The 27,413-nt window shown below is 40.9% G+C and overlaps 1 protein-coding gene across 1 annotated transcript in view; it reads right to left on the bottom strand.

The window, feature by feature from the left end:
• Positions 1 to 25,813, bottom strand: part of ABCD3 (ATP binding cassette subfamily D member 3) — a 98,111-nt gene extending 72,298 nt beyond the window's left edge. Inside the window, exon 1 of the mRNA XM_017879792.1 lies at positions 25,328 to 25,813. Coding sequence (XP_017735281.1) covers positions 25,328 to 25,437 — 110 coding nt within the window. The 5' untranslated portion in view covers positions 25,438 to 25,813. The remainder of the gene's footprint in view (positions 1 to 25,327) is intronic.
• Positions 25,814 to 27,413: the final 1,600 nt, after the last annotated feature.

Below are 27,413 nucleotides of genomic sequence, written 5' to 3'. Positions count from 1 at the left end.
CTTCACTACTATGTAATATATGCATGTAAGAAATCTGCACTTATACCTCTTAAATACATTTAAACCATTTTTTAAATGTAAAGACTATTTTAAAAATTATATACAATACCAATGCAAGAGCTGATAACTAAAGCATATTTCATAACTTGTTTATAAGATTCACTACACTCATAAAATTGGGTTCCTCCACAGCAACTATAAAATAGTGTTCCACAAGAATATGGAAGTTCTTTAGAAAAAAGGCAGAAGAGCCACATAAGTCATCTTACAGAGGGAATTCTGGGAAAATGGCTTATAGCAATTGCAGTTTTTTTTGTTTTTTTTTGTTTTTTTTTTTGAGGCGGAGTCTCGCTCTGTCGCCCGGACTGGAGTGCAGTGGCCAGATCTCAGCTCACTGCAAGCTCCGCCTCCCGGGTTTATGCCATTCTCCTGCCTCAGCCTCCCGAGTAGCTGGGACTACAGGCGCCCGCCACCTCGCCCGGCTAGTTTTGTATTTTAGTAGATACGGGGTTTCACCGTGTTAGCCAGGATGGTCTCAATCTCCTGACCTCGTGATCCGCCCGTCTCGGCCTCCCAAAGTGCTGGGATTACAGGCTTGAGCCACCGCGCCCGGCCTGCACAGTATTTTTAAAATAAACTTTTAATTCTGATATGATCGCAAGCATACCAAAAATCTGCTAGAATAATACACAGAATTCTCTAAGCCTTCCATCTAGATTTCCCAACTAATGTTCTACCAAATCTGCTTTATTCTTCTTTTCTCTATATATACACACACATGCACTTTTTCCTGAGCCATCTGAGATTAAGTTACTTCTAAATACTTCAGTGTTTATATTCTAAAAAGACTTTCTCTTACATAACTACAGTACAATTATCAAAATCATGAAATTAACATGGATAGAATACTAAAACCAATCAGACCTTATTCCAATTTCTCTGATTATCCCAAAAAATATCCTCTTACCCTGTTCAACCACCCCTTCCTTTTGACCTTGTTCTTATTCATACCCTCTAAGTAACCAGTTTCATAATTTCCTTATTTATCCATCTTGTTTCTTTTTGTACAAAATGAGCAAATCACATCTTTATTTGATTTTCCCTTCTTTCTTACATAAAAGATAGCATACATAGTCTTTTGTACTTTTCACTTAATGTTTCCTAGAAATCACTTTCTATCAGTTCGTAGAAAGCATTTTTATTTTTCTTCACAGCTCTATAACACTCCATTGTGTGTAAGTAACATAGTTTATTCAACCACCTCTTATGTATGGGCATTTAGGTTGTCTCCAATAGTTTGTAACAACAAGCAATGCTCCAATAAATAATCTTACACATCTGTATTTGCACACTTTCAGAGCTGTATCCTCAGTGGGACTGCTGAGTCAATACACAAATGAGTATGCAGTTTTGTTAGCTATAGTCGAATTCCCCTCCACAAAGGCTGTACCTCTACATTACCACCAGGCTTGTAAGAGAGTTCCAGTTTCTTTACAGCCCCACTAATAAAGTACATTGTTACATTTTTAAGTTTTTGCCAATGTAATATGTGAAACAGTATCTTAGTATAGATTAAATTTGCATTTCTCTTATTTTAAGTGAGGTAATCACATGTTTAAGAATCATTTATATATTTATTAGCCCTTTATCTGTGATATATATTACAGACATGTTCTGTAAGTTTGTCATTTGTCTTTTGTTATGGTGGGTTTTTACCACACAGAAGCTTTTTAATTTTATATAGTCAAATGTATCAAAATTTTCTTTAGCTGCATCTGGATTTTTGAGTCACACAAAAGCTTTCCCTACACCCAGGTTATAGAGGAATCCACCCATGTTTTTCTTCGGCACTTGTATACTTCAATGGATTTAACCTTACGTATGGTATGAGATGTAGATCTCATTTTATCGCGTTTCCAATGGCTAACCAATTATCCTACTAGCATTTATTTAAAATTCTATCCTCATTCTAGTGATTTGAGATGAACGGGATTATTTTGAAGCTCCCTGAACCCATCCTCCAACTCCCAAGAAAAAAACCTGACTGAGCAACTAGGATAGCAAAACCCAAAATCCATGGACAATACATACAGAAAACTTGAAAACTAGACGACAAAGTATTTCTACAAATCCCAAAATATGAATAGGAAGTAACAACCTACCAACAGCTACAAGACCTGAAAGGTAGCAGAGTGAAGTAATAGGGTATCTTATGCACCTGGGGAAGATCCCTACATCACTACAAGAACTCACTGGAAAGCTTAAAGCACCAATTTGAGAGCAGCAGCTGAAAGTGGGAGGTGTTCCACACCATCCAACAAACAGCACTGTAAGCAAGCACAAGGAGTTCAACGTAAGGTCTACTGGGGGTGGAGCAGCCTGGACCCTTGAAGACTCAACATGAACCAGTTAAAGCTCCCTTTCAGAACAGAGCCTCCTGTGAAGAGAAACTGCAAGGAATAGAACATAATGTGAGATCACAGGAACAAAGTGAAAGAAAGAAACAGCCTAGACTGGATCTCAGATAGTAAACTGTATTTTCAAACACTTCATGAAAACAAGGGAAGAGGGTACTGTAGAGCATAAATTAGAAAAGTTATCCTAACTCAAACTTCCTCTTCTAAAAGTTGAAAAAACTGATTTCAGACAACAAAAGAAAAGCAAACAATGGCATAGTGTCAAAGTTAAATCTTTTACAACATTGTAAGAAAAAATACAAAAATAAAAATAACATCCCTACAGACAATGAAAGCATGTGAGAAACACATTCCTACAAGATATAAAAACTGTAAACTATGGTATCAAAATAATCCAGAAGAAATTAAGAAGCAATGCTAGCCAGGCACAGTGGTGTGTGCCTGTAATCCCAGCTACTTGGGAGGCTTGAGGCTAAAGAATCACTTGAGGCCAGGAGTTCAAGGCTGCAGGGAGCTATGATTGCCCCTGTGAATAGCCACTGCATTCCAACCGGGGGAACACAGTGAGAGCTTGTCTCTAAAAGAAGTACAAGAAACCAATGCTAGACACACACTCACAGCATAAAACAGTATTTTTTAAATTTACAAATGTAGTGACAAAATAATTAGAAATTTAGAAAGAAAAATAATTTCAAAATTGGATATGAAACCATAAAAAGTACAAGAGCAAATAAACACAACAGATAAAACATGAAAGTAAATATACAAATTATATACAAATATAAAATTTCATACATTCAAACAAAACAGAATTTTTTTTTTTTTTTGAGATGGAGTCTCGCTCTGTCACCCAGGCTGGAGTGCAGTGGCACAACTTCGGCTCACTGCAAGCTCCACCTCCTGGGTTCTCGCTCTGTTGCCCAGGCTGGAGTGCAGTGGCGCAATCAGTTCACTGCAACCTCTGCCTCCCACATTCTCCTGTATCAGCCTCCTGAGCAGCTGAGATCACGTGCACATGCCACCACACTTGGCTAATTTTTGTATTTTTAGTAGAGACAGGGTTTCACCATGTTGGCCAGGCTGGTCTCAAACTCCTGACCTCAACTGATCTGCCCACCTCAGCCTCCCAAAGTGATGGGATCACAGGTATGAGCCACTGCGCCCAACCTAGAATTTTTTTTAAATGTGGGAAAAAAAAAAAAATCCTTTGGATACCCAAAAGACCAAGTCATTTAAAAGGGAAAGCAAATGAATGAGATCAGCTACAAACTTTGTTAACAACCCTCAATGTCAGAAAACAATAGAATAACACATTTAAGATATTCAAGAAGAGAAAAGGGTGTGAACCTAGGATTTTACATCCAGACAAAACTTCAAGTACAAAGGTCACAGACAAACTGTTTGCAACATGAAAGAATTCAGGGAGTATTGTTCCATGAGCTCTTTCTGAGGAATTTACTATAGAACAAGCTCCGGACAAGGAGAATGACTATAAAGCCAGTGACCTAAAAAGAGGTAATGAGCATTCAGTATGTATTTACTTGCAGAAGTAGGACTAAATGAGAGTTAAAAGGGAAAGAATACATAGTACTGTACCCTCAGAGACACTCTGCATTCAGTTCCAGACTATTGCAATAAAGCTACTATGGCAATAAAGTGGGTCACGTGAACATTTTGGTTTCCCAGTGCATATAAAAGTTATGTTTACACCATACTGTAGTCTATCAAGTATCCAATGGCATTACGCCTAAAAAACAATCAATGGACATACCTTGGTTTTTAAAATACTTTATTGCTAAAAAATGTTCATCCTTTTGCTGGTTGAGGGTCTTGCCTCCACGTTAATGGCTGCTGAATGAACAGGGCAGTGGTTGCTGAAGGCTGGGGTGGCTGTGGCAACATATTAAAATAAGACAGCATTGAAGTTTGCCATAGTGATTGATTCCTCCTTTCACAAAGAGTTCTCTGTGCCATACTATGCTGTTTGATGGCATTTTACACAACAGAACTTTCGAAATGGGAGTCAATCAATCCTCTCAAATCTTGTCACATCAACCAAGTTTACGTAATATTGTAAATCCTTTGTTGTCATTTAACAATGTTCGCATCATCTTCACCAAGAGTAGATTCTATCTGAAGAAATCACTGTCTTTGCTCATGCATAAGAGGCAGCTCTTCATCCTTTCAAGTTTTTTTTTTTTTTTGAGACAGAGTCTTGCTCTGTTGCCATGCTACAGTGCAATGCTGTGATCTCGGCTCACTGCAGCCTCCGCCTCCCAGGTTCAAAGGATTCCCGTCTCAGCCTCCTGAGTAGCTGGGACTACAGGCACACGCCACCACGCCCAGCTAATTTTTTTGTATTTTAGTAGAGATGGGGCTTCACCATGTTGGCCAGGATCATCTCGATTTCCTGACCTCATGATCTGCCCACCTCGGCCTCCCAAAGTGCTAGGATTATAGGCGTGAGCCACCGCACCCGGCCGTCCTTTCAAGTTTTATTATGAGATTGAAGCAATTCTGTTGTATCTTCAGATTCCACTTCTAGTTCTCTTGCTATTTCTATCACATCAGTTACTTCCTCCACTGAAATCCTGAACCCCAATCCCATTAATGTGGATATTCTGACCTTCTTCTATGAATCAAAAATGTTCTTAATGGCACCTAGAATACTGAATCCTTTCCAGAAGGTTTTCTATTTATTTAACCCAGATCCATCACAGGGATAACTATCTATGGAAACTACAGCCTTCCAAAATGTATTTCTTAAATAATAGGCTTTGAAAGTCAAAATTACTCCTTAATCCATGGGTTACAGAAAGGATGCTGTATTAGCAGTCATGAAAACAACACTAATTTCCTTGTACATCTCCACTAGAGCTCTTGGGTGACCAGGTGCATTGACAATGAGCAGTAATATTTTGAAAGGAATCTTTTTTCAGAGCAGTAGGTCCCAACAGTGGTATTAAAATATTCAATAAACGATGCTGCAAACAGATGTGCTGCTATCCAGGTTTTGTTGTTCCATTTACACGTGGGCAGAGTAAATTTAGAATTCCAAAGGGCCCTAGGATCTTCACTATGGTAAATGAGTATTGGCTTCAACTTAAAACTGCTTGCTGCTTTATCCCCTAACAAAAGAGTCAGACTGTTCTTTAAAGCAAGGCATTTACTTCTCTTCTCTAGCTATGAAAGTCCTAGGTGGCATCTTCTTCCGATAGATAGCTGTTTTGTCTACACTGAAAACCTGTTGTTTAGTGTAGCCCACCTTTATCAATTATCTTAGCTAGAACTTCTGAATAACTTGTTGCAGCTTCTACATCAGTACTTGCTGTTTCACCTTGCAATTTTATATTACGGAGATGGCTGCTTTCCTTAAACCTCATGAACCAACCTCTGCTAATCTCAAACTTTTCTTCTACAGCTTCCTTACCTCTCTCAGTCTTCATAGAACTGAAAAGAGTTAGGGTCTTGCTCTGGATTAGGTTTTAGCTTAAGGGAATGTTGCAGCTAGTTTGATCTTCTATCCAGACCACTCAAACTTTCTCCCTATTAGCAATAAGGCTGTTTCTTAGCATTCTTGTGTTTACTGAAGGAGCAGTTTTCCTTTAAGAACTTTTCCTTTGCATTCACAACCTGGCTAACTGGCACAAGAAACCTAGCTTTTGCATTTCATGACACCACAAAACAATTACATTAGTAACAACAAAGATGCCCAATCACAGATCACGGTAACAGATATGATGAAGTTTGAAATATCACGAGAATTACCATAATATGATACAGAGATATGAAGTGAGCACATGCTGTTGGAAAAATGGCTTCAACAGACTTGCTCAATGTAGGGTTGCCACAAACTTTCAATTTGTAAAAAACACATCACCTCCAAAGCACAAAAAAGTAAATCACAATAAAATGAGGCATGCCTGTGTCAATATGCTCTGACAACACAGATACAGTACAACCAAAAAATAAAGAAGAATGTAAAGAGCATATGTGAAAAAAAATTAACTATTTTTCAGTAATCATATTAACAGTAGAAATATTTGTATTACTATTTGGAGAACACTGAGTTTGTAAAGTGGGATAATGCAACTGAGTATTTCCGTGATACTCTAATTTGACCATCAACTATGTCTTTGAGAATCAGGATTATCAGTATGGGATACAAGGAGATACAGATGTAAATAGAAGATGAAAATTTTAAAAATCGTGAAATCTTGTGTATGGATTGGAAGTGTCAGTATACATATCCTGGCTCTGTCCATAAGAAAAGCCTAGAAACAATGGCCAATCTAGTAGCAATAAGCATCCCTAAATTCCAGTTGTGATCTTGAAATACCACTTCCCAACAAAAGGAAGCAACCTCTTCTTATGAAAAAAATGTGATTCTAGATTTGGGTCAGGAAATGTCTAAGAGGAACCCAGAACTTCTTACTACAGACAGCATGGAAGCTATCAAAGATCACTAAAGCCATGTCAAAAGCACTAAGGAGCCAGCTTAAAGAGGCTCCCATTGGTCCAAGATGGGACAATTGAGCAAAAATAAGGACAACAGCTGTAATGAAAGCACAAATAATTAAATCAAAAGGTTCATAATGACAAGAATTCACTGGTCACTTTCAGGTAACAAGAAATTAACATATTATTTTGATAACTGGTAAACAAAGAAGCTAATATCCAACTTTTCCTAATTGAACTGCACCACTAGGTACAACTACTAACCAGATAGCAGAAAAGAAAAGGTTTTTTTCTGTGGAAGCAGTCTACCTTATAAGTGAAGAAATAACAGAATTCACATATCACCATATTGCAAGCTTTAATAAATTCACTGATCTAGGTGTCGAGCATCAGTGGCTGCTAAAATCACAAAAGAGAGAAAATTAGACACTATAACTCTTTTTTTTTCAAGACAGGATCTTGCTCTGTTGCCCAGACTGGAGTGCATGGTGCCATCACGGTTCACTGCAGCCTCAATCCCACCTCAGTAGCTGGAACTACAGGCATGCGCCACCACACTTGCCTGATGTTTTTTACTTTTTATAGAGACAGGGTCTTGGTATGTTGCCCAGACTGGTCTCAAACTCCTGGACTCAAATTATCCCCCTGCCTTGGCCTCCCGAAGTGCTGGGATTACAGGTGAGAGCCATCATGCCTGGTGTTATATATCTCCTGATGGTGAATATACCACACTAACTCCTAGGAGGTGGAAAAAAAACAAAAACACAAAGCAAAACCTAAATTTGATCAAGGTTTTAGATTCAACTACCAATTTACAGGAAATACAAAGGATGAAGAAAAATTATGCAATCAGCATAATCCAGACTACGGAATCTGTACAGGTCAAAATAACTGGCTGCTTCAGGGAATAAACTGTAAGAAAGAAAGGGAAAGGGAAAGTGGCAGGGAGATATGTAGGTTAAGAGACTTAGATTAAAAAAAAAAAAACACAACTAAATTGTAGTTTTCAGGAATGCACATTTGGGTGATGAAATTATAGGAAACACAAAGATGTGATTATACAGAAGTAAGGATAGCAATTACTTTTGTTATATGGAGCTGAAAAATTCCTATCACCTAGTGACACCACAGCTGACATCATACCACAGTACAACACATTACTCACATGTATGTGGTGACGAAACTACTGCTGCACTGCCAGTGACATAAAACAATTAGGTACAGTACATAATGCTTGATAATAATAATAAATGACTATGTTACTAGTTTATGTATTTACTATACTATACTTTTATTGTTAGAGTGTACTCCTACTTAAGTAAAAAAAAAGTTAACTGTAAAACAGCCTCAAGCAGATCCTTCAAAAGATATTCCAGAAGAAGGTACTGCTATCATATGAATGACAGCGCCACACATTTTATTGTCCCTGAAGACCTTCCAGTGGGACAAGATGTGAAAGTGGAAGACAGTGATTTTTTTTAACTAAGATTTAAAAAAAATAAATTTCATGTAGCCTAAGTGTACAGTGTTTATAAAGTCTACAGTCACGTGCAATAATACACTAGGCCTTCACATTCACTCATAACTCACTCAATGATTCACCCGGAACAACTTCCAGTCCTGCAAGCTCCATTCATGGTAAGTACACCTTATACAGGTATACTGTTTTTGATCTTTTATACCATATTTTTACTGTACCTTTTCTATGTTAAGACATGTTTAAAGGCTGGGAGCAGTGGCTCACACCCATAATCCCAGCACTTTGGGAGGCCAAAGTGGGCGGATCACTTGAGGCCAGAAGTTCGAGGCCAGCCTGGCCAACATAGCAAAACCCCATTTTCAACTAGAAAAAAAAAAAAAATTATCAGGATGTGGTGGCCCACGCCTGTAGTCCCAGCTACAGGGGAAGCTCAGGCAGGAGAAACACTTGCGCCTGGCAGGTGGAGGTTGCAGTGAGCCAAGACTGCGCCACTGCACTTAAGCCTAGGTGACAGAGCCAGTCTAAAAAAAAGACATTTAGACAAAAAAAAAAAAAATGACCATTGTGTTACAACTGCCTATAGTATTCAGTACAGTAACATGCTGTACAGGTTTGTAGCCTACGAGCAATACGCTGTACCATATATCATACAGCTTGGGTGTGTATATAGCATCTAGGTTTGTATAAGTGCACTCTGTGATATTCATACAACAATAAAATTGCCTAACTGGGCTGGGCATGGTGGCTCAGGCCTGTTAATCCCAGCACTTTGGGAGGCCAAGGCAGGTGGATCACCTGAGGTCAGGAATTTGAGACCCACCTCACCAAAATGGAGAAATCCTGTCTCTACTAAAAATACAAAGTTAGCCAGGCATGGTGGCGCATGCCTGTAATCCCAGCTACTTGGGAGGCTGAGGCAGGAGAATCGCTTGAACCCGCGAGGTGGAGGATGCAGTGAGCTGAGATCACACCACTGCATTCCAGGCTGGGCAACAAGAGTGAAACTCTGTCTGGAAAAAAAAAAAAGAAAAAAAAATTGCCTAACAATGCATTTCTCAGAACATATCTCCACTGTTAAGCAATGCATGACTTAACATAGTAAACAGAATTTTAATAATGAACTTCACTTTGTAATTTAATATAAAACCTTTCTTAACTCCTGAATGATTCTTGAGTTCTTTGAATCTAAATTCATTTGAAAGACTTTGATTTAAATGTTTTATTCTGCCTTTTACCTTCCACATGGTTAATTCGAACTTAAGGCCTCTCATAATTAGATACCATTTTTACTTTTCTGATTCCTCACCTGTAAAATGAAGACAATAGAAAGAATTATTTCAAAAGACTGTTGTTAGGAATAAATGTAAAACACTTAGAACAATGTCTAAAATATGGTAAGTGTTCAATAAATACTTTATTTATATTATATTTATATTACTATATATCTCCAGCTTCGTGTCCTTGCAGTTCCTTCTCAAATGTAATTCCATTAACTCTGTCTTTGTGCAAGCTGTTTTCCCTACCTGGAATGCCTTTTACCCCTTAGCAAAACACTATAGATTTCTTAAGATCAGGCTCAAATGTGAAACCCTCCCAGGTAACAACCAGAAGAATTAAACTGTGTTCCTACCACAGGTCTAGTCATAGTTGTACAAATTTTCTATGCATTTGTAGTAATAGTGCCACAAGACTGGAGTTAGAAATAACGTTTATTTAATTTAGTATCTCAAAGCCTAGCCTACTGACATACAGCACTCAACAGAATGTACTGGATAAATGGTATTATTTCCCCATTCATGTTTCCTCCAGTGGGGAAAGAGAGAATAGATATTTTCTTGAACCATCATAAAATACATACAGAAATGTATTCATCCAGCAACAGTTAAATTAGAAATTATATGATACTTAAGAAATGGGATCACCTCATTTATTCTGTCCTATGCTTGCTTCCTCCACCCCACCTCTTTACTAAACAACGTATATTGGGCATTGTTGATGGGGGGGAAAGGTCACATGAGTCCTACAGTTGATAATACCTTAAATCTAATTTCCTGATGCAACATAACTGTATTCATAGGTAAATAAAGAACTATATTTTAGTCCAGGCATGGTGGTTCACGCCTATAACGTCCTAACACTTTGGGACCCTATCTCTACAAAAAATTAAAATATTAGCCAGGCATGGCGGCGCACATCTATAGTTCCAGCTACTCAGGAGGCTGAGGTGGGAGGATCACTTGAGCCCAGGAGGTCAAGGCTGCAGTGAGGCATGATGGCACCTTGTACTCCACCATGGGCCACAGAGCGAGCCTGTCTCAAAAAGCAACAACAAACCGTATTTTAAATAAAATATTACCAGGGATGAACTAGAAATTTGGTGTAAAATGTTAAGATATGGCATTCTCTCTTTCAATAGTCTATGAGTTTCTCAACAGCAAAACTCTTGTCTAGTTTACTTTTTAGCTTAACAAACATCTGAAAACCCTGCATCTGGTACATAGCGAGCACTTGACTTTGACTTGGTGGCATGATCTTTGGGTTCTTCTTTTTTTGAATAGTTCATTGATTTCCACCTGCCTATCTCAGGCCAAGCTACTTTCTCCAGCCCTCATTCTGGAAAGAGGAAAAAAATCCGATTTTATCTCAAATTATTCTTTTTTGCATTTTTCTTAGCCACACCTCCAAGATAAACTGAAGAATGGCAACAACAATGAATTTTTAGTCAGAAGTTTGAGTTTCATGCAAGCTGATATGCAGTATTTTTATAGGCAAGATAAAAGTATGCACAGTAAAAAGGAAATACACACCATTGTAAGTTACATTCAAATTTCAGAGAAGTTAAAATGTGAAAAGAGATGCTAAAATGTAAAAAAAGTGCATCTTAGAATCAATAAAATATGACACTAATGATAAACACTAGAAAAGGTGTTTTCTCCCTGCCTTCTTCTAGTTATTCAAATTTCCATAGTGTATATTTAACTTTGATAATGCAAAATGTTTAATTTTAAAATTAAAGTTGCATTTAATTTTAAAACAGCTTTTTAGGTGTAGGCCTACTCACTAAATTAACAAACATTTACAGAATTGTTCTTATCCTCTGAGACACTATGTGTTAGTCTGTTTTCACACTGCTGATAAAGTGTGTGGCAATTTAAAAAAGAGGTTTAATTAGACTCACAGTTCCACGTGGCTGGGGAGGCCTCACAATCACAGCGGAAGGCAAGGCAAGTCATACCTTACGTGGATGGTGGCAGACAAAAAGAGCTTGTGCAGGGGAACTCCTCTTTATAAAACCATCAGATCACTCGGAACTTATTCACTATCACTAGAACAGCACAGGAAAGACCTCCCCCATGATTCAAATACCTCCCACCTATGCCTCCTACAACACTGGGAATTCAAGATGAGATTTAGGTGGGGACACAGCCAAACCATATCATTCCAAACTGGCCCCTCCCAAATCTCATGTCCTCACATTTCAAAACCAATCATGCCTTCCCAATAGTTCCCCAAAGTCTTAATTCATTTCAGCATTAACTCAAAGGTCCACAGTCCAAAGTCTCATCCAAGACCTGTCCATTAGCCTGCAAAATCAAAAGCAAGTTAGTTGCTTCCTACATACAATGGGGGTACAGGCATTGGGTAAATACAGCCATTCCAAATGGAAGAAATTGGCCAAAACAAAAGTGCTGTAAGTTCAGAATCTGGCAGGGCCGTCAAATCCTAAAGCACTAAAATGATCTCCTTTGACTCCATGTCTCACATACAGCTCACACTGATACAAGAGGTAGGTTCCCATACTCTTGGACAGCTCTGCCCCTATGGCTTTGCTGGGTACAGCCTCCCTCCTGGCTGCTTTCACGGGCTGGCGTTGAATGTTTACAGTTTTCCCAGGCACAGTGCAAGCAGCTGGTGGAGCTACCCTTTTGGAGTCTGGAGGACAGAGGCCCTCTTCTCATGGCTCCACTAGGTGGTGCCCCAGCAGGGATTCTGTGTGGGGGCTTCAACCTCACTTTCCCTTCCACACTGCCCTAGCAGAGGTTCTCCATGCGGGCCCCACTCCTGCAGCAAACTTCTGCATGGGCATCCAGCCATTTCATACATCCTCTGAAATCTAGGCAGAGGTTCCCAAACCCAATTCTTGACTTCTGTGCACTCACAGGCTCAACACCACGTGGAAGCTGCCAAGGCTTGGGGCTTACACCCTCTGAAGCCATGGCCTGAGCTGTACCTTGGCCCCTTTTAGTCACAGCTGGAGGGACTGGGATGCAGGGGACCAAGTCCCTAGACTGCACACAGCAGAGGGACCCTGGGACCAGCCCACAAAACCAATTTTTCCCCCTAAACATCCAGGTCTGTGATGGGAGGGGCTGCCACAAAGGTTCTCTGACATGCCCTGGAGACATTTTCCCCATTGTCTTGGTGATTAACATTCGGCTCCTCATTACTTATGCAAATTTCTGCAGCTGGCTTGAATTTCCCCTCAGAAAATGGGTTATTCTTTTCTATCTTATTGTCAGGCTGCAAATTTTCTGAACTTACATGCTCTGCTTCCCTTATAAAACTGAATGCCTTTAACAGCACCCAAGCCACCTCTTGAATGCTTTGCTGCTTAGAAATTTCTTCCACCAGACACCCTAAATCATCTCTCTCAAGTTCAAAGTTCCACAAATCTCTAAGGCAGGGGCAAAATGCTGACAATCTCTTTGCTAAAACATTAACAAGAGTCACCTTTGCTCCAGTTCCCAACAAGTTCCTCATCTCCATCTGAGACTACCTCAGCCTGGACCTTATTGTTCATATCACTATCAGCATTTTTGTCAAAGCCATTCAGCAAGTCTCTAGGGAGTTCCAAATTTTCCCATATTTTCCTGTCTTCTGAGCCCTCCAAACTGTTCCAACCTCTGCCTATTACCCAGTTCCAAAGTTGCTTCCACATTTTCAGGTATCTTTTCAGTAATGCCCCACTCTACTTGTACCAATTTTCCGTATTAGTCCGTTTTCATGCTGCTGATAAAGACATACCCAAGACTGGGCAATTTACAAAAGAAAGAGGCTTCACTGGACTTACAGTTCCATGTAGCTGGGGAGGTCTCACAATGCTGGTGAAAGGCAAAGAGAAGCAAGTCACATCTTACGTGGATGGCGGCAGGCAAAAAGAGCTCATACAGAACTCCTCTTTATAAAACCATTAGCTCTCATGAGACTTATTCACTATCATGAGAACAGCATGGGAAAGACCTGCCTCCATGATTCAGTTACCTCCCACCAGTCCCTTCCACAAGGGACCATATCATACTGTCTCATGTTGCTTACTTCATACATTTAAGAAACTGTATAAATATTTTTAAAATAGTGACATACAATGATACATTACATATCATATATATCACATATATGATATCAACATAACATGCTGACTAAATTATTATTTACCTAGAGCAGTTGCCTCATTCTACACAGTGCTTTTTAATGCCAATAGATGTATTAATAAAGTATTAAAGTCAAAATAATTTCAGCATAGAGTAAATCATATAATCCACTTTTATGTCTATTATTCTAGTACCATTATAGTGGTGAGACGGCTACATCCATTTACAAATATCAAACTAGCTGATTATGCTTTGATGAGCTTTATTTTCAATTTTATACTTTATTGACTTAACTGCATTCACTCAGGCCTGCTAATCTAGCAAACCGGTAAGAAAGGTGGTGTTTAAAAGAAAAAAAAAACAAGCCGGGCGCGCGGTGGCTCAAGCCTGTAATCCCAAGCCTTTGGGAGCGAGATGGGCGGATCACGACGTCACGGAGAGTCGAGACCTCCTGGCTGAACACGCGCGCGGTGAAACCCGTCTCTACTAACAATACAAGAAAACGTAGCCAGCGGCGAGGTGGCGCGCCTGTTAGTCCCAGCTGACTCGGAGCTGAGGCAGGAGCAACTGGCGTATAAACCCAGGGAGGCGGAGCTTGCGAGTGAGCTGAGAGGGTCTGGCGACTGCACTCCGGGTGCGCTTGCCGGAGCGGACAGAGGCGAGACTCTGCCTCAAAAAAGAAAAGAAAAACAAACAAAAAAAACTTTCCAATTTCTCAATCTTGTGGCCAAAGAGACAAAACCAGCAAAAATAAACCAGCGCTTTCGCAGGATACCTCGCTTTCTAGTTTTATCTAAGAGCTTCACCAACCATCTTAATAATTTATAATAGGTATCCTTGTCTTACATAAATAGCGTCTATCCAAGGTTGGTGGTTTATTCTTAGTTTATAAGAAGGCTATATTCTTGACAGAGATGCCTAAAACAAAAGTGACTGGGGCCGGGCGCAGTGGCTCAAGCCTGTAACCCCAGCACTTTGGGAGGCCGAGACGGGCGGATCATGAGGTCAGGAGATCGAGACCATCCTGGCTAACATGGTGAAACCCCGTCTCTACTAAAAAAATACAAAAAAAAAACTAGCCGGGCGAGGTGGCGGGCGCCTGTAATCCCAGCTACTCGGGAGGCTGAGGCAGGAGAATGGCGTGAACCCGGGAGGCGGAGCTTGCAGTGAGCCAGGATCTGGCCACTACACTCCAGCCTGGGTGACAGAGCGAGACTCCATCTCAAAAAAAAAAAAAAAAAAAAGTGACTTACCCTTAAAAAGAATATGATGAAAGCCATGTTTAAGCAAGGGCCTGATGCCTAATTTTATGTAGAAATAATATAAATGCCATTTCAAACAACAGTTACCTAAAATCTTTCAAAAGAAATAACAGGGCCAAGCACAGTGGCTCATGCCTGTAATCCTGATACTTTTGGGAGAACAAGGCGGCAGATCACTTGGAGGCTAGAAATTCAAGACTAGCCTGGTCAACACAGTGAAATACCATTTCCCATAAAATTGTATTTAATTTAGCATATATAATTCCAAAGAAAATGCAGGAAGATCCTATCTTTCTCCTTCATAATTCAAGTTCATATTACATTGAAACAGATTAGAAGGTGATGATATTCATCAGGTCATGGATGAGTGTGATGTTGATCCTGGGAAAAAATTACAACTTACTTATCTAAATGGGCAGTATGGCATGGGTACTTAGAAGGAAGTGGTAAATTTTAGGAGCAAATATGAATTCACCAAAAAATTCTGTCAGACTAAGGTCATTCTTTTCTTTGAAAGGGATCATGAACTTTTTGTAAATTTTGTTCACTATGCTACAAAGCATTTGATGATAAACAAAATCAGGGTTTCTGCCCTTTCCATGGAAGAGACCAAGGCCACATACAGTTCTAAGGTCTATCTTCACACCTCTATGACCAGGAAAAAAAGACCCTTCCCCACACCAGCTCCAGCAGAAACATCCCAAAAGAGGACTCTGGCCCAGTATGAATCAGGTTATGGATATCGTCAGAATGCCAGGTCTCCTATCAGAAGGAAATGTGTGAAAAGGTGCTGGTAAGTTAAAGATGAGAGCCAATACAATAACCAAAGGGTGTTAATTAATAGAAAGATTATAGTGGTGTAAACATACTGTTCTATACTCAGTCCTGCCCAATCAGTTTTTTAAGTTTCTTAGGAAAACATACAGAAGGAATAGTAATTAATTGTGCAGATCAAAAAGTTTCAGAGGGAAGAAGTAATGTGTCCAACCAAAAATAAGTATACAGACCTGCACCCAGGTTTAAAAAAAAAAAAATCAGGCTGGGCGCGGTGGCTCACACCTGTAATCCCAGCACTTTGGGAGGTCAAGGTGGGCGAATCACCTGAGGTCAGGAGTTCAAGACCAGTCAACATGGTAAAACCCCGTTTCTACCAAAAATACAATAAAATTAGCTGGGTGTGGTGGCGGGTGCCTGTAATCTCAGCTACTCCGGAGGCTGAGGCAAGAGAATCACTTGAACCCGGGAGTCGGAGGTTGCAGTAAGTCAAATTTGCACCACTGCACTCCAGCCTGGGTGACAGAGCGGGACTCCATCTCAAAAAAAAAAATCAAACACATCAAGATGAGGAGGGGGAAAATAACATTGTGTAAGCTAAATACAAGTGAAAAATATTTGAGTCATAAAAATGAACGTAACTTCATGCTATTTTAATGAAAGCTTAACATCTTAGGATCTTTAATGAAAGCTTAGGACAAGGCAGGTCACAGTTCTTTTCTAGTGTGTCAGTGAGAAGACACTTTGAATGCTGGATTCCATTTAGCACTGCCTCTTTAAAAGGTGGAGAAATAAAGACTGTCATATTCAGGAAGCAGTAACTGAAAAAATACAGAAACCTAAAAACCATGTCACATAAAACTAACTTGAGATACTTTCCAACTCTGAAAGTAAATGATTCTATCAATTGAAAAAGGCTTCTTTCGGGAGACTGTCATGGGTATATCTGAGGAAATTAGGAAGGCTCGGGAGATTTTAAGAAGTTAACAATGGTATGTTTTGTTGTCCTTTTAGTTTTCTTTTAGCAAGCATAGGAATGAGAGCTACCTTTTATTTACTGAGCACTGGGTTAAAATATTTTCTCCATTAATCCTCACTTAACTGCTGAGTGAGTGAGTAAATACTACTATCTCTGTTCTACTGAGGTTCAGAGAGGTTAAGTAAATTGACCGAGGTCACAGATTTGGCAAATGGCTAACTGAAAAACTGAACCCGTATCTGACTCTAAAGACTATTCTTTTTTTTTTTTTTGAGACGGAGTCTCGCTCTGTCACCCAGGCTGGAGTGCTGTGGCCAGATCTCAGCTCACTGCAAGCTCCGCCTCCCGGGTTCATGCCATTCTCCTGCCTCAGCCTCCCGGGTAGCTGGGACTACAGGCGCCCGCCACCTTGCCCGGCTAGTTTTTTGTATTTTTTAGTAGAGACGGGGTTTCACCGTGTTAGCCAGGATGGTCTTGATCTCCTGACCTCGTGATCCGCCCGTCTCGGCCTCCCAAAGTGCTGGGATTACAGGCTTGAGCCACCGCGCCCGGCCAAGACTATTCTTTAACACTATGCCAAACTGCCTCCATAATAAAGATCAAGTTGCTGCATATAAAATGTTCATTTTGCAAATTATAAAATACATGCAAATTAAAATAATCTTTCAAGACTATTTTGCATCTGTAAAGTAGAAAAAAATTTTAATATCCCCTAATGATGAGTAGGTAAGTTAGCATTCATTCATAGTATTGCAAATTGGCACAACTCATGAAAAGTAATACATCAACCTGTGTAGTTTAAGAATACCCATGGTTTCCACAAACACTAAGGAAATTCATAAGCCTCCATTCATTAATCCTAGTTCTGGCAACTTATTCCCAGGAAGTTATTTGGCAGAGATGAAAACGTTCACTTGCAAAAATACACAGTATAATCCATAAAAATTCCAGAGGCAGTCTAGATGCTCAATAGCTAACAGTAAAATAAACTAACATATAGCCACATAGAGGAATATTTATATATTTCTTTAAAAGTATAGTTATGAAGGTCATGTATAGGGAAATATAGGAAAGAGGTATGCTTTAAATGAAAACAGCAAAACATGTACATAACTATGTAAAAAATGCACATAAATACAGAATAAAAGGAAATAAAAATAAAACAATATGTGTATTATGGTTATAACATTATGAATGATTTTTAATTTTCTTAAATTGTCTTTAATGTTTACACTCTATTAACTGTCAAAAGCAGGTGATGATAATGATAGCATTTTTTTAAGTTTCTGAGATTTGCTTTACCTGTACATATAGGGGGTATAAGTGGTCCAGCTCCTAAAGACCTCATAAATACACTAAAGATAACATTTACATTTGTAGCAAAAAGAATTTGTTATTTAAAACAATAGTAACCACAGCCCCCAAGAAATGAGCATCTCATTTGTTGTTGTAGAGTCAAACAAATATGAGTGTCTACTATATGTCAGTCACGGTTCTAGTCACTGGGGCTATAACTGTGAACAAAATAGACAAAAATTCTTGCCCTTGTGGAACTTACATGCTAACAGTATGTATATACTGCAAACATACACAATAGACAAGATACATACGTAAAATATATAGCATATTTTATAGTGATAAGTACTAAGGAGAAAAGTAAAGCCAGGAAGGTAGACAGGATGTTATTTTAAATTGAGTGGCAGGGGCCAGGCACAGTGGTTCTTGCCTGTAATCCCAGCACTTTAGGAGGCTGAGGTGGGAGAATCACTTGAGCCCAGGAATTCTACACCAGCCTAGGCAACATAATGTGACCTTGTCTCTACAAAAGATAATATTAGCCAGGTGTTGTGGCGTGTGGCTGTAGTCCTAGCTACTTGGGAGGCTGAGGTAGGAGGACTGTTTGAGCCTAGGAGGCAAAGGTTGCAATGAGCCAAGATCATGCCATTGCACTCCAGCATGGGTGACGGAGTGAGACCCCGTCTCAAAATAAATAAATAAATGAAAATAAATTGAATGGCAATAGAAGGTCTCACTAAAAAGATGTCTGAGAAAAAACTGAAAGAGCAGGGAGAGTAAGCAATGTAAGTATCTGAGGAAAGAGCACTTCAGGCAGGGGAAACAGCAAGTGCAAAAGCCTTGAAACAGAATGCCTATCCAAGGACGCCAATGTGCCAATAACAGGCACATACAATTAATTAAACAACCTGTACTCAGTTCCCCCTAGCAGACCACAAATAGCTCCACAGTTCTCAGAACATTGCTCTGGCCCTGATCTGCCTCAGTTGGGTTCAGTACACAGCTACCTTGGCTGGCAAATTCTTCAGTGCTTTTTTTTTCCATCCAAAGTTGCTTAAGCATCTCTTTTCTATTTTGAGGATCCAAACAGGGCCAGCCCATATAACATCTACTCATGGGTCACTGTAAGGGTCTTAAGCAGCTCTAGACCCTCACATGACTCATGCTTGTCCTGTGCAAAACACCCAGTGCGCCTGTGAAACTGAGAAAAGTGAAGCCAGCCCCTTCTAGAGCTTGATTTGAATGGGGGCAGATTTAGGGAAGGGAAGTTGAATTTTGAAGTTTGCAGGAAAGTTGTAGGGGGGTTAGCAGTAAGGTAGTGCAGGGAGTAAGAAACTACAGATATAAGGACACCCAGTGGGTAAAGAAAGGCCCAACAGCAGGCCACAGGGCTGAGACTTAGGACAAAAAAAAAAGTCAAAAAATTTCCAGCATGGGAATGTCCAAGAAACTTCTAAATAAAAGCATTTTAAGTTGTTGACTATTATGGGATATAATCCCTACCACTCCTCCCAAATTTTCAATAAAGCCCTACTATAAATATCTGCTTTGTGACTGATTCTTCAGAGAAATCAAGGCAGACACCAAAGAGACAGGCTCAAGAGACAAGATGTAAGACAAGAAGAACTCTATTTCTTCTCAAATAGAGCAGAAAGTGCTCCAAAGGAAGTGAAGTAAGGTGTCACTAAGAGAAACACAAGTTCCCGAAATTCCTCAGAAATATTTAGGAGAGGAAACTGTGTTCCCACCATTTACAGATGGAGGCTTTTAAAAGCAGGAAAATCACCCCATAAGCAGGTGGACTTTGGTATACCTAGCTAGATTATATCCAGTCAAGCAATGAATAGGTAAAACAATAAAAGGATTTAAATGCATGCTTCAGAAATTTTAAAAGAGGTGATCATCATTTAGATCATCTAGAGTAGTTAAATAAACACTTCATGGATGCCTTCAAGGATGACAAGAGTTGGAGAACAGGGATACCACAGAAAGATATTCCAGGTATGAGTAACAGCATGAATAAAGCTCCAAAGCCAAAAATGAGTGTGGCCTGTTCAAAGAACAGTGTAGAAACTGGCCTATTTGGAACAGAGAGTACCCGTTGGCAGGCAATGGCATATAAGATTAGCCAGGTAAAATGAGACCAGATTGAGGGAGGCTCTGAAATCCAAGATGAGAAATCTGAACTTTATTTGACAAGCACTGATAAGCAGCGAAAGAAACTGCTTTGTTCTGTTCTGCTTTTTGAAGATAATAAAATACTGTGGCTATATAGATGGGTAGCATTCTCTGTCTTCTAAAATTGGCCCACTGATTTCCCACTCCCCAGGTCAGGTTATATATGCTCAGGTACACAACTATTACTTCTGTGAAAAGAATGTTTCTGTTCATGTTGGAACTAGGCATCTCCAACTGCCTGTCAATTACCCTTAAAAGTTCTTCAACTATCTTATGTCATTTATCCTCTCCATAAACACTGTTTAACCCATGACATAGCCAAACTAGGGAATTAAAAATGATTCAGTTCATGCCCTTAAGAAACTTAGGATCTGATGTAGGCAAAAGCCAAGAAAACAAACTAATACAATACAGAGTGGTAAGTGCCAGAGTAAGGGATTCCTAGAGCAGTAGTCTCCAACCTTTTGAGTGGTAAGTGCCAGAGTAAGGGATTCCTAGAGCAGTAGTCTCCAACCTTTTTGGCACCAGGGAACAGTTTTGCAGAAGACAATTTTTCCACAAACTGGGGTTGGGGTGGGGGATGGTTTCAGAATGAAACTGTTCCACCTCAGATCATCAGGCATTAGATTCTCATAAGAAGTGTGCAACCTAGATCCCTCACATGTGCAGTTCAAAACAGGTTCACGCTCCTATGAGAATCTAACGCCGCTGCTGATCTGATAGGAGGCAGAGCTCAGGTGGTAATGCTCGCTTGCACAGGCTGTGTGGCTGGGTCCTAACAGGCCACCAACCTGTACCAGTTCACAGCCCGGGCATTAGGGACCCATGGCCTACAGTATCATAAAAGCAGAGGACACTTACATCAGTTTGGAGATCAGAAAAAGATAGAAAACACCTAAGACAAAGTGTTGACTGAGTCTTAAAGAAAAAGAAGTATCAGCTGGGCACAGGGGCTCACGCCTGTAATCCCAGCACTTTGGGAGGCTGAGGTGGGCAGACTGCTTGAATTCAGGAGTTCCAGACTAGCCTGGGAAACGTGGTGAAAATCTGTCTCTACAAAAAATACAAAAAAAGTAGCCAGGCGTGGTGGCAGGCACCTGTGGTCCCAGCGATTATACGTTGGAGGCTGAGATGGGAGGACTGCTTCAGCCCAGCAGGCAGAGGTCGCAGTGGGCAGTGACCACTCCAGCCAGAGCGAAAGAGACAGACCGTCTCAAATAAATAAATAAATAAATAAATAAATAAATAAATAAATATCAGAACATGAGGAGACATAGTGGGGATGACAGTGATTGCAATCGGACTGCAAAGGCTAGGCAGAGACTGTCATACTTAGAGACTATAAGTTAATTCCTTATGGCTGGATGAGTGGGAAAAGTAGGCAAGGACCACACCATGAATACAGAAAGTTTGTATTTTAGAGTAGATGAATGATTTTAATGAAGGAATATTACGATCATATCTGAGCTTCTTAAAAAGAGCTCCAGTGCCAGTGGAAGATGGATTGAAAGGGCACCACAAAGTTTCTTCCTATCATAAATGCAACAAAAATCTGATAAAGGATGCTATAACAGTCACTTTATTCCAGTTATCCACTCCTACCCTCGTTCTAGGCTTAACGCACATCCTTCATGAAGCCTTCCCCATCCCTTCCCAAACACATTAATCTTGTCTTTCTCAGAACTTCTAACACACGTCTACTTGTACATTTCATTCTGCTATCAGTGTTTAAGTTTCTCTTCCCTAACAAGAAGGTAAGCTCCCTGAGAAAACAAGTCATATATTTCTGTAATACACACACACACACACACACACACACACACACACACACAGCTCCCAGCACAGTAATATAACGTTCTGAAATAGACACTTCCTTTAAATAGCCCTCTTTATCCATGAGTAAAAAGATTCTGCTTTCCCCATAAATAATAAAATAAAATGTAAGATTAGGCAAACTAAGGTGAAAAGTTAGTACAGCAGTGGTGGGATCAGGAGTGAATACAGGGTGATCAGGAATGAATACAAGGGAACTTTCTGGGGACAAGGAAATGTTCTAATTTGTCATAGGGATGTGTTACAGTGTATTCATTTGTCTAAAAAAATGTATAACTAAGATTTGTACATTTCAATGTATATAAATTTTATCTAAAAAAACTATAAAAATAAGGGGTGAGAGGCAGGTTGATATAGATGAAACAGGAATATAGAATGTTGTTGGTACCCCTTGGGTAAAGTGTATTGAACAATCCTTGTATTATCCTATTTACTTTTTATACGTGTGAAATTTTCCACAATAAAAGGTCAGAAACACACACATATGAGATTTAACTAAGTGAAAACAAATTACATTAACAAAATTAAAATAACCCAGAATATTTAATTACTCATTCTCCTAATGTTTGGAACAATGTTACACTGTAACTTTTAAAGTGATTTTTACTAGCTCTATTATCTCTCCAATTTTAGGGAATATATATTCTAAAACCAACCTAGTATTAACAACATAGACAAAAAAAGGCCAAGTAGCCACAGTTTCCTTAACTAAGCACCAGATATTAAAATTAATTAGTTCTGTTGCCAAAGGTATTCAAAAGGCCACTGAAATATAAAGTTAGAATCCTCTGGCCGGGCGCGGTGGCTCAAGCCTGTAATCCCACCACTTTGGGAGGCCGAGACTGGCGGATCACGAGGTCAGGAGTTCGAGACCATCCTGGCTAACACGGTGAAACCCCGTCTCTACTAAAAAATACAAAAAAAGCTAGCCGGGCGAGGTGACTGGCGCCTGTAGTCCCAGCTACTTGGGAGGCTGAGGCAGGAGAATGGCGTAAACCCGGGAGGCGGAGCTTGCAGTGAGCTGAGATCCGGCCACTGCACTCCAGCCCGGGCGACAGAGCGAGACTCCGTCTCAAAAAAAAAAAGAATCCTCTAATCTTCAAACTGTGATACCAAAGGTGGTGACTGAAAGATATTCCTAAGATTCTGGAAGTATAATATCTACAAAAATACACTCAATACCATTTTTAATGGTTTCAAAATAGTTCAATCATTTCATCTCAACAATTTAAACTTCACAATTCTCTGCTCAGAATCTGCAGTCTCCTCCAACAAAATAATGTGTAAAATAGAGGTTTTCCCCACTCATCCCAATGCAAAAGACTAATAATAATCTTTTGTTCAGTACATCTCCTGCTAAATAATTTAATCCCCACAAAAGCTCATAACATTTCTCAAAAAAAAAAAAAGGTTTTTTTAGGCATTTTACAATGGCAAATGAGCAGCTAAAATTATTTAACAAGACAAATTCTATTATATTATTTTACTTCTATCACTACTATTTCCCATTAGATTATGTTCAAAATTTCCCTTACCAATTATTTACGGTCTTATAAACTGGTTTAGTAGTTAGGTGGACTGTGACTGGATGGGGCATGAGGAGAATTTCTGGGATGCTAATAATGTTCCGTTTCTTGATCTGGGTGCTGATTACACTGGTGTGTTCTACTTGTAAAAATTCTTCAAGCTTTACACTTATGTGTACTACATGTATGTGACATATATGTGATACTATATCACATATACATATAAATATATGATACTTCAGTAAAAAAAGTTTCTTTTTAAAAAATTATAAAAGTAATCCAGAACTGGCAGGGCCATCCTCCAGTCCCCTCCTACATAGTAAAACACTTGTTCTATGCCCTGAAACACTTCTTTGCAAAAACAGAATTCAAGTTAAAGGACCTAACATCTTCTTTCTACCGGCATGTTCCCAGGTAACAGGTAACTTCTATTTGCAACTGGGAGTTTATACAAACCAACAGAAAAACTTGCTTTATATTTTCCCAAATTAATCCTTTTAAAAGCAAACTGAATAGAAGAAAAATGAGTAAGCGCTGTATTGCCCAGACTATGCTGCAAATCATTTTCAACTCTGTTAAATGGATTTAGGAAGGAAAAGAAAGATCATCACTTCTGACTCTAGTAAGATAAAAACAGAAGGCGGCTAGAAAGAACTTAATGGAAAGGGTACTATAAACTAGAAGTCTACTTGTCAGTGTTTTAGTGCAAACTTTACTACTAATTAGATATTGTAGGCAAATCAAACATGGGAGGCAACAGTACCTGCTCAGAGGAATGAATAAAATAAAATTCATGAAAATAGTATGTCAAGATTTAATACGAAATATTCAATGACTGGCAAGAACGCTTGGGAAGTAGCCTTTTCTCATTCACTTGTCCAGCAAATAAAAATTGTACGTATGTGGCATACATACCTGTATGTCACAACCGTAATTCAGCTCTCTTTTTTCCTTTCTCTGATCTGATAGCCTCCCAAAGTTAAATTTAAGTACTGAAATTCTCTCGCGGTGGAAGCAGTGGAGTGTCATTAAAAAGGAGCTTGATCCTCACCTAAAACACACTCTCACCTTTCACCTACAGAGCTCTCTAAGTCCGACAGACCCGATCCAGCCTTTCCGGATGAAATGCCAGGGCGTTCACCGACCAAAGGGTTCACCGACTCCAAGGGGTCACCACTTTAGATGGCAATCTTGCCAAGTGGACCGGGAATAGTTTCACAGGAGCCACCCTCGCGACTTTCAACAGCAGTTACTCGGGAATGGAGCCAAACCTCGTCCAAGTGACTTAAACACCAGCCTCCAGCCTGGCGAATCCAATCCCCATCCTCAATCACACATCCACGTCCCCAAAACAAATCCTTCACGGTCTGTCTGGAGATGAGATGGCAAAACCAGAACACACCCAGAAAGTTGATACAGAAGGGGGTGATGTAGGGAGGGGGAACACCGCGTCCCCTCCCACCCCCAAATGGAGGCTGCTCCCTGGGGGCTGGTTGGACGCCGGTTCGCCCGCGGGCGCAGAATTCGCACTCCCGGGGTGGAGCGAGGTCACCGGACAGGCCGGCTGGGATCGATGCTGTCGCGGCGGGGACTCGCGCACACCCTGACATTGGAGCCCCATGGCAGTCGCAGTCGGCCCTCTCTCCGCCTTACCCCGTCGGGCAAAGGGACCTGTCCGCCGGGCGGGGAGGGAGCCGCGCGGGGAGCGACCGCTAGGGCCCGGGAAGGCGGCTCGGCTACGGGCGTTCTTACCCGTGCAGGCCGAGGGCGCGGCGCCGCTTGTGGAGCAGGCAGAGCAGCAGGAACGCGGCACCAGCCAGCGAGGAGTTTCGCGCCGTCAAATACTTGCTGAAGGCCGCCATGGCACTGCCGGTACAAGACAGCCGGCGGACAGGAGCGGCGGCGGATACCTCAGTGCGGGAAGCGCGGAGGAGACTGGGAGGCGAGCAGAGGGCGGGACCGGCCGCGCAGGACCGCCCCCTGGCGCGCGCCGCCGCGCCGCCCGCGCTCTGGAGCCCACTTTGTACTTTGGCTCGGCGGGAGCGCGCTCGGCAGCCTCCGAGGGAGGAACAATTCCCGGGACGCGCTCTGCGCACGCGCGGACCCCCTCGGGGTCTCCGGAAAGGCGGCGCAGAGGCGCTGTTGCTACTCAGCCCTGCGAGGCGTCAGTGCTGCCCCGCCCTCACCCCTACTCTCCCACTCTTCGCGCGCACACCCGGGCTTTCACAAGAAGTGGATGAGCGGGCCCGGCCTGCACCGAGGACCTAGTGGGCCCTGCCTCTCCACTCCCGCGGTGATGGACCGTTACCACCCTCTTAAAGGAGCCCAGGAAGGAGGCGGGCGGCCCCGTCACACAGCGTGTAGGGAAAACACAGCACAGTGATTATTAGGACGAAACCAAACAATCGGAACTCCGCAACATAGGGAGATGTGAGGAGAATGACACAGATCAAAGAGCTTTTTCCAAGACGGTGTTTTCCAAACCGCGGGTTATAGTCTCTAGCGCATTGTGAAATCGGTTTGGTAGATCGGGATCACCACCCTAAAATTGAGAATAGCGCAAAATAGAAAAGTTTCACAGTACATCACGTAGTAAAGGATTTGTTTGGAGAAATTTTGATTTCAGTGTTTTACACGTATGCATCGCCAGCGGCGATGTAAAATGTATTTATGCAGATCTGGTCAGAAAAAAAGTTTGAGAAACACTGTTCTTTGCAAAGGGACATTCAGAAGTAACAATCGTGCGTTGTATTAATGCTGGCCTCACTCCCAGAATCAGAAGGGCTTTTGCAGATTACAACATTCTTCTCCTGTCTGGCCCTATGATGCAGGAATTGTTATCCCCAGCATTGAGCCTAGCATGTATGCAGTAACAGTGAATCGCTGCTTTCAGCCGAGGAAACTGGAGGGAAAAAAGCAAGAGTGTCAGAAAATAAGCTCATAAAACCTCGCGTAATGCACATACATATTAAAGTAGCCTACAAAGTAGTGGTGCTGTGCCCTAGGTGTTTTCTCAATATAAATGAACCGTTGCCTAATACAGGTTATGAGGATCACAAAGACGAGGTACAATAATGGCAGGCGTGTAGAGGTGCTCAACAGGGAATTCTAAACTATGCAAAAGTGAGCTCCTACTAATTCACTATTTATCATGTGAACATTTTCATTACCTGGAGGGGCCAAGGGTCTTGGCCCTCTGAAAGTTCACTGAAAATCACTGACATGGGCAGATTAATAGAAGAAAAAATTAATAGGAGAAAAGGCATACAAATTTAACGTGTATACATGGGAGCGTTCAGAATGGTGACCCAAAGATACGTGGAAAATTGTCCATTTTTGTGTTTAGGTTCAACAAAGTATGAACAGCTATGTAGAAATGTGATTGGACAAAAATGGTATAATCCAATGCTAATAGACTGAGTGGGGACACCCAGCAAGGCCCGTCCAGATTCTTCTTGCCCTTCTGAGCACCATTCCTTCCTTCTGGGTATGGGGCAGGAATGGAATGGAGCTCTTACGGCCTACAGTCAAACAAGGCAGGTCAGATCATTTCTTTATGGCCAGATTTTACAGAAAAAGGTGGAGGGAAAATTAGCAAAACATGTTTAGGCTTTTATGGCAGGCTTTAGGGGATAGAGGTTCTGGTTTTTACATCTTGCCTTGAGGAATAGGGATCCTAATCTTTGTGGCTAGCCTGGGGAAATACGGGACTGAGAGACAGGAGTGCCAGAGTAGGGCAGAGAAGAACTTTTGCTACTGAGGCCTCCATTTTGGAGTATTGTGTTGTGAGTCCCAACGACCTCACATAGTTTACGTAATTGGGTATGCCTGGCACAGA

The sequence above is a fragment of the Rhinopithecus bieti genome, unplaced genomic scaffold (genome assembly GCF_001698545.2).
Source record: "Rhinopithecus bieti isolate Rb0 unplaced genomic scaffold, ASM169854v2 scaffold_11919, whole genome shotgun sequence".
Classification (NCBI taxonomy): domain Eukaryota; kingdom Metazoa; phylum Chordata; class Mammalia; order Primates; family Cercopithecidae; genus Rhinopithecus; species Rhinopithecus bieti.
Note: the sequence above shows the minus strand (reverse complement) of the source record. Positions and strands in the feature narration are given on the sequence as shown.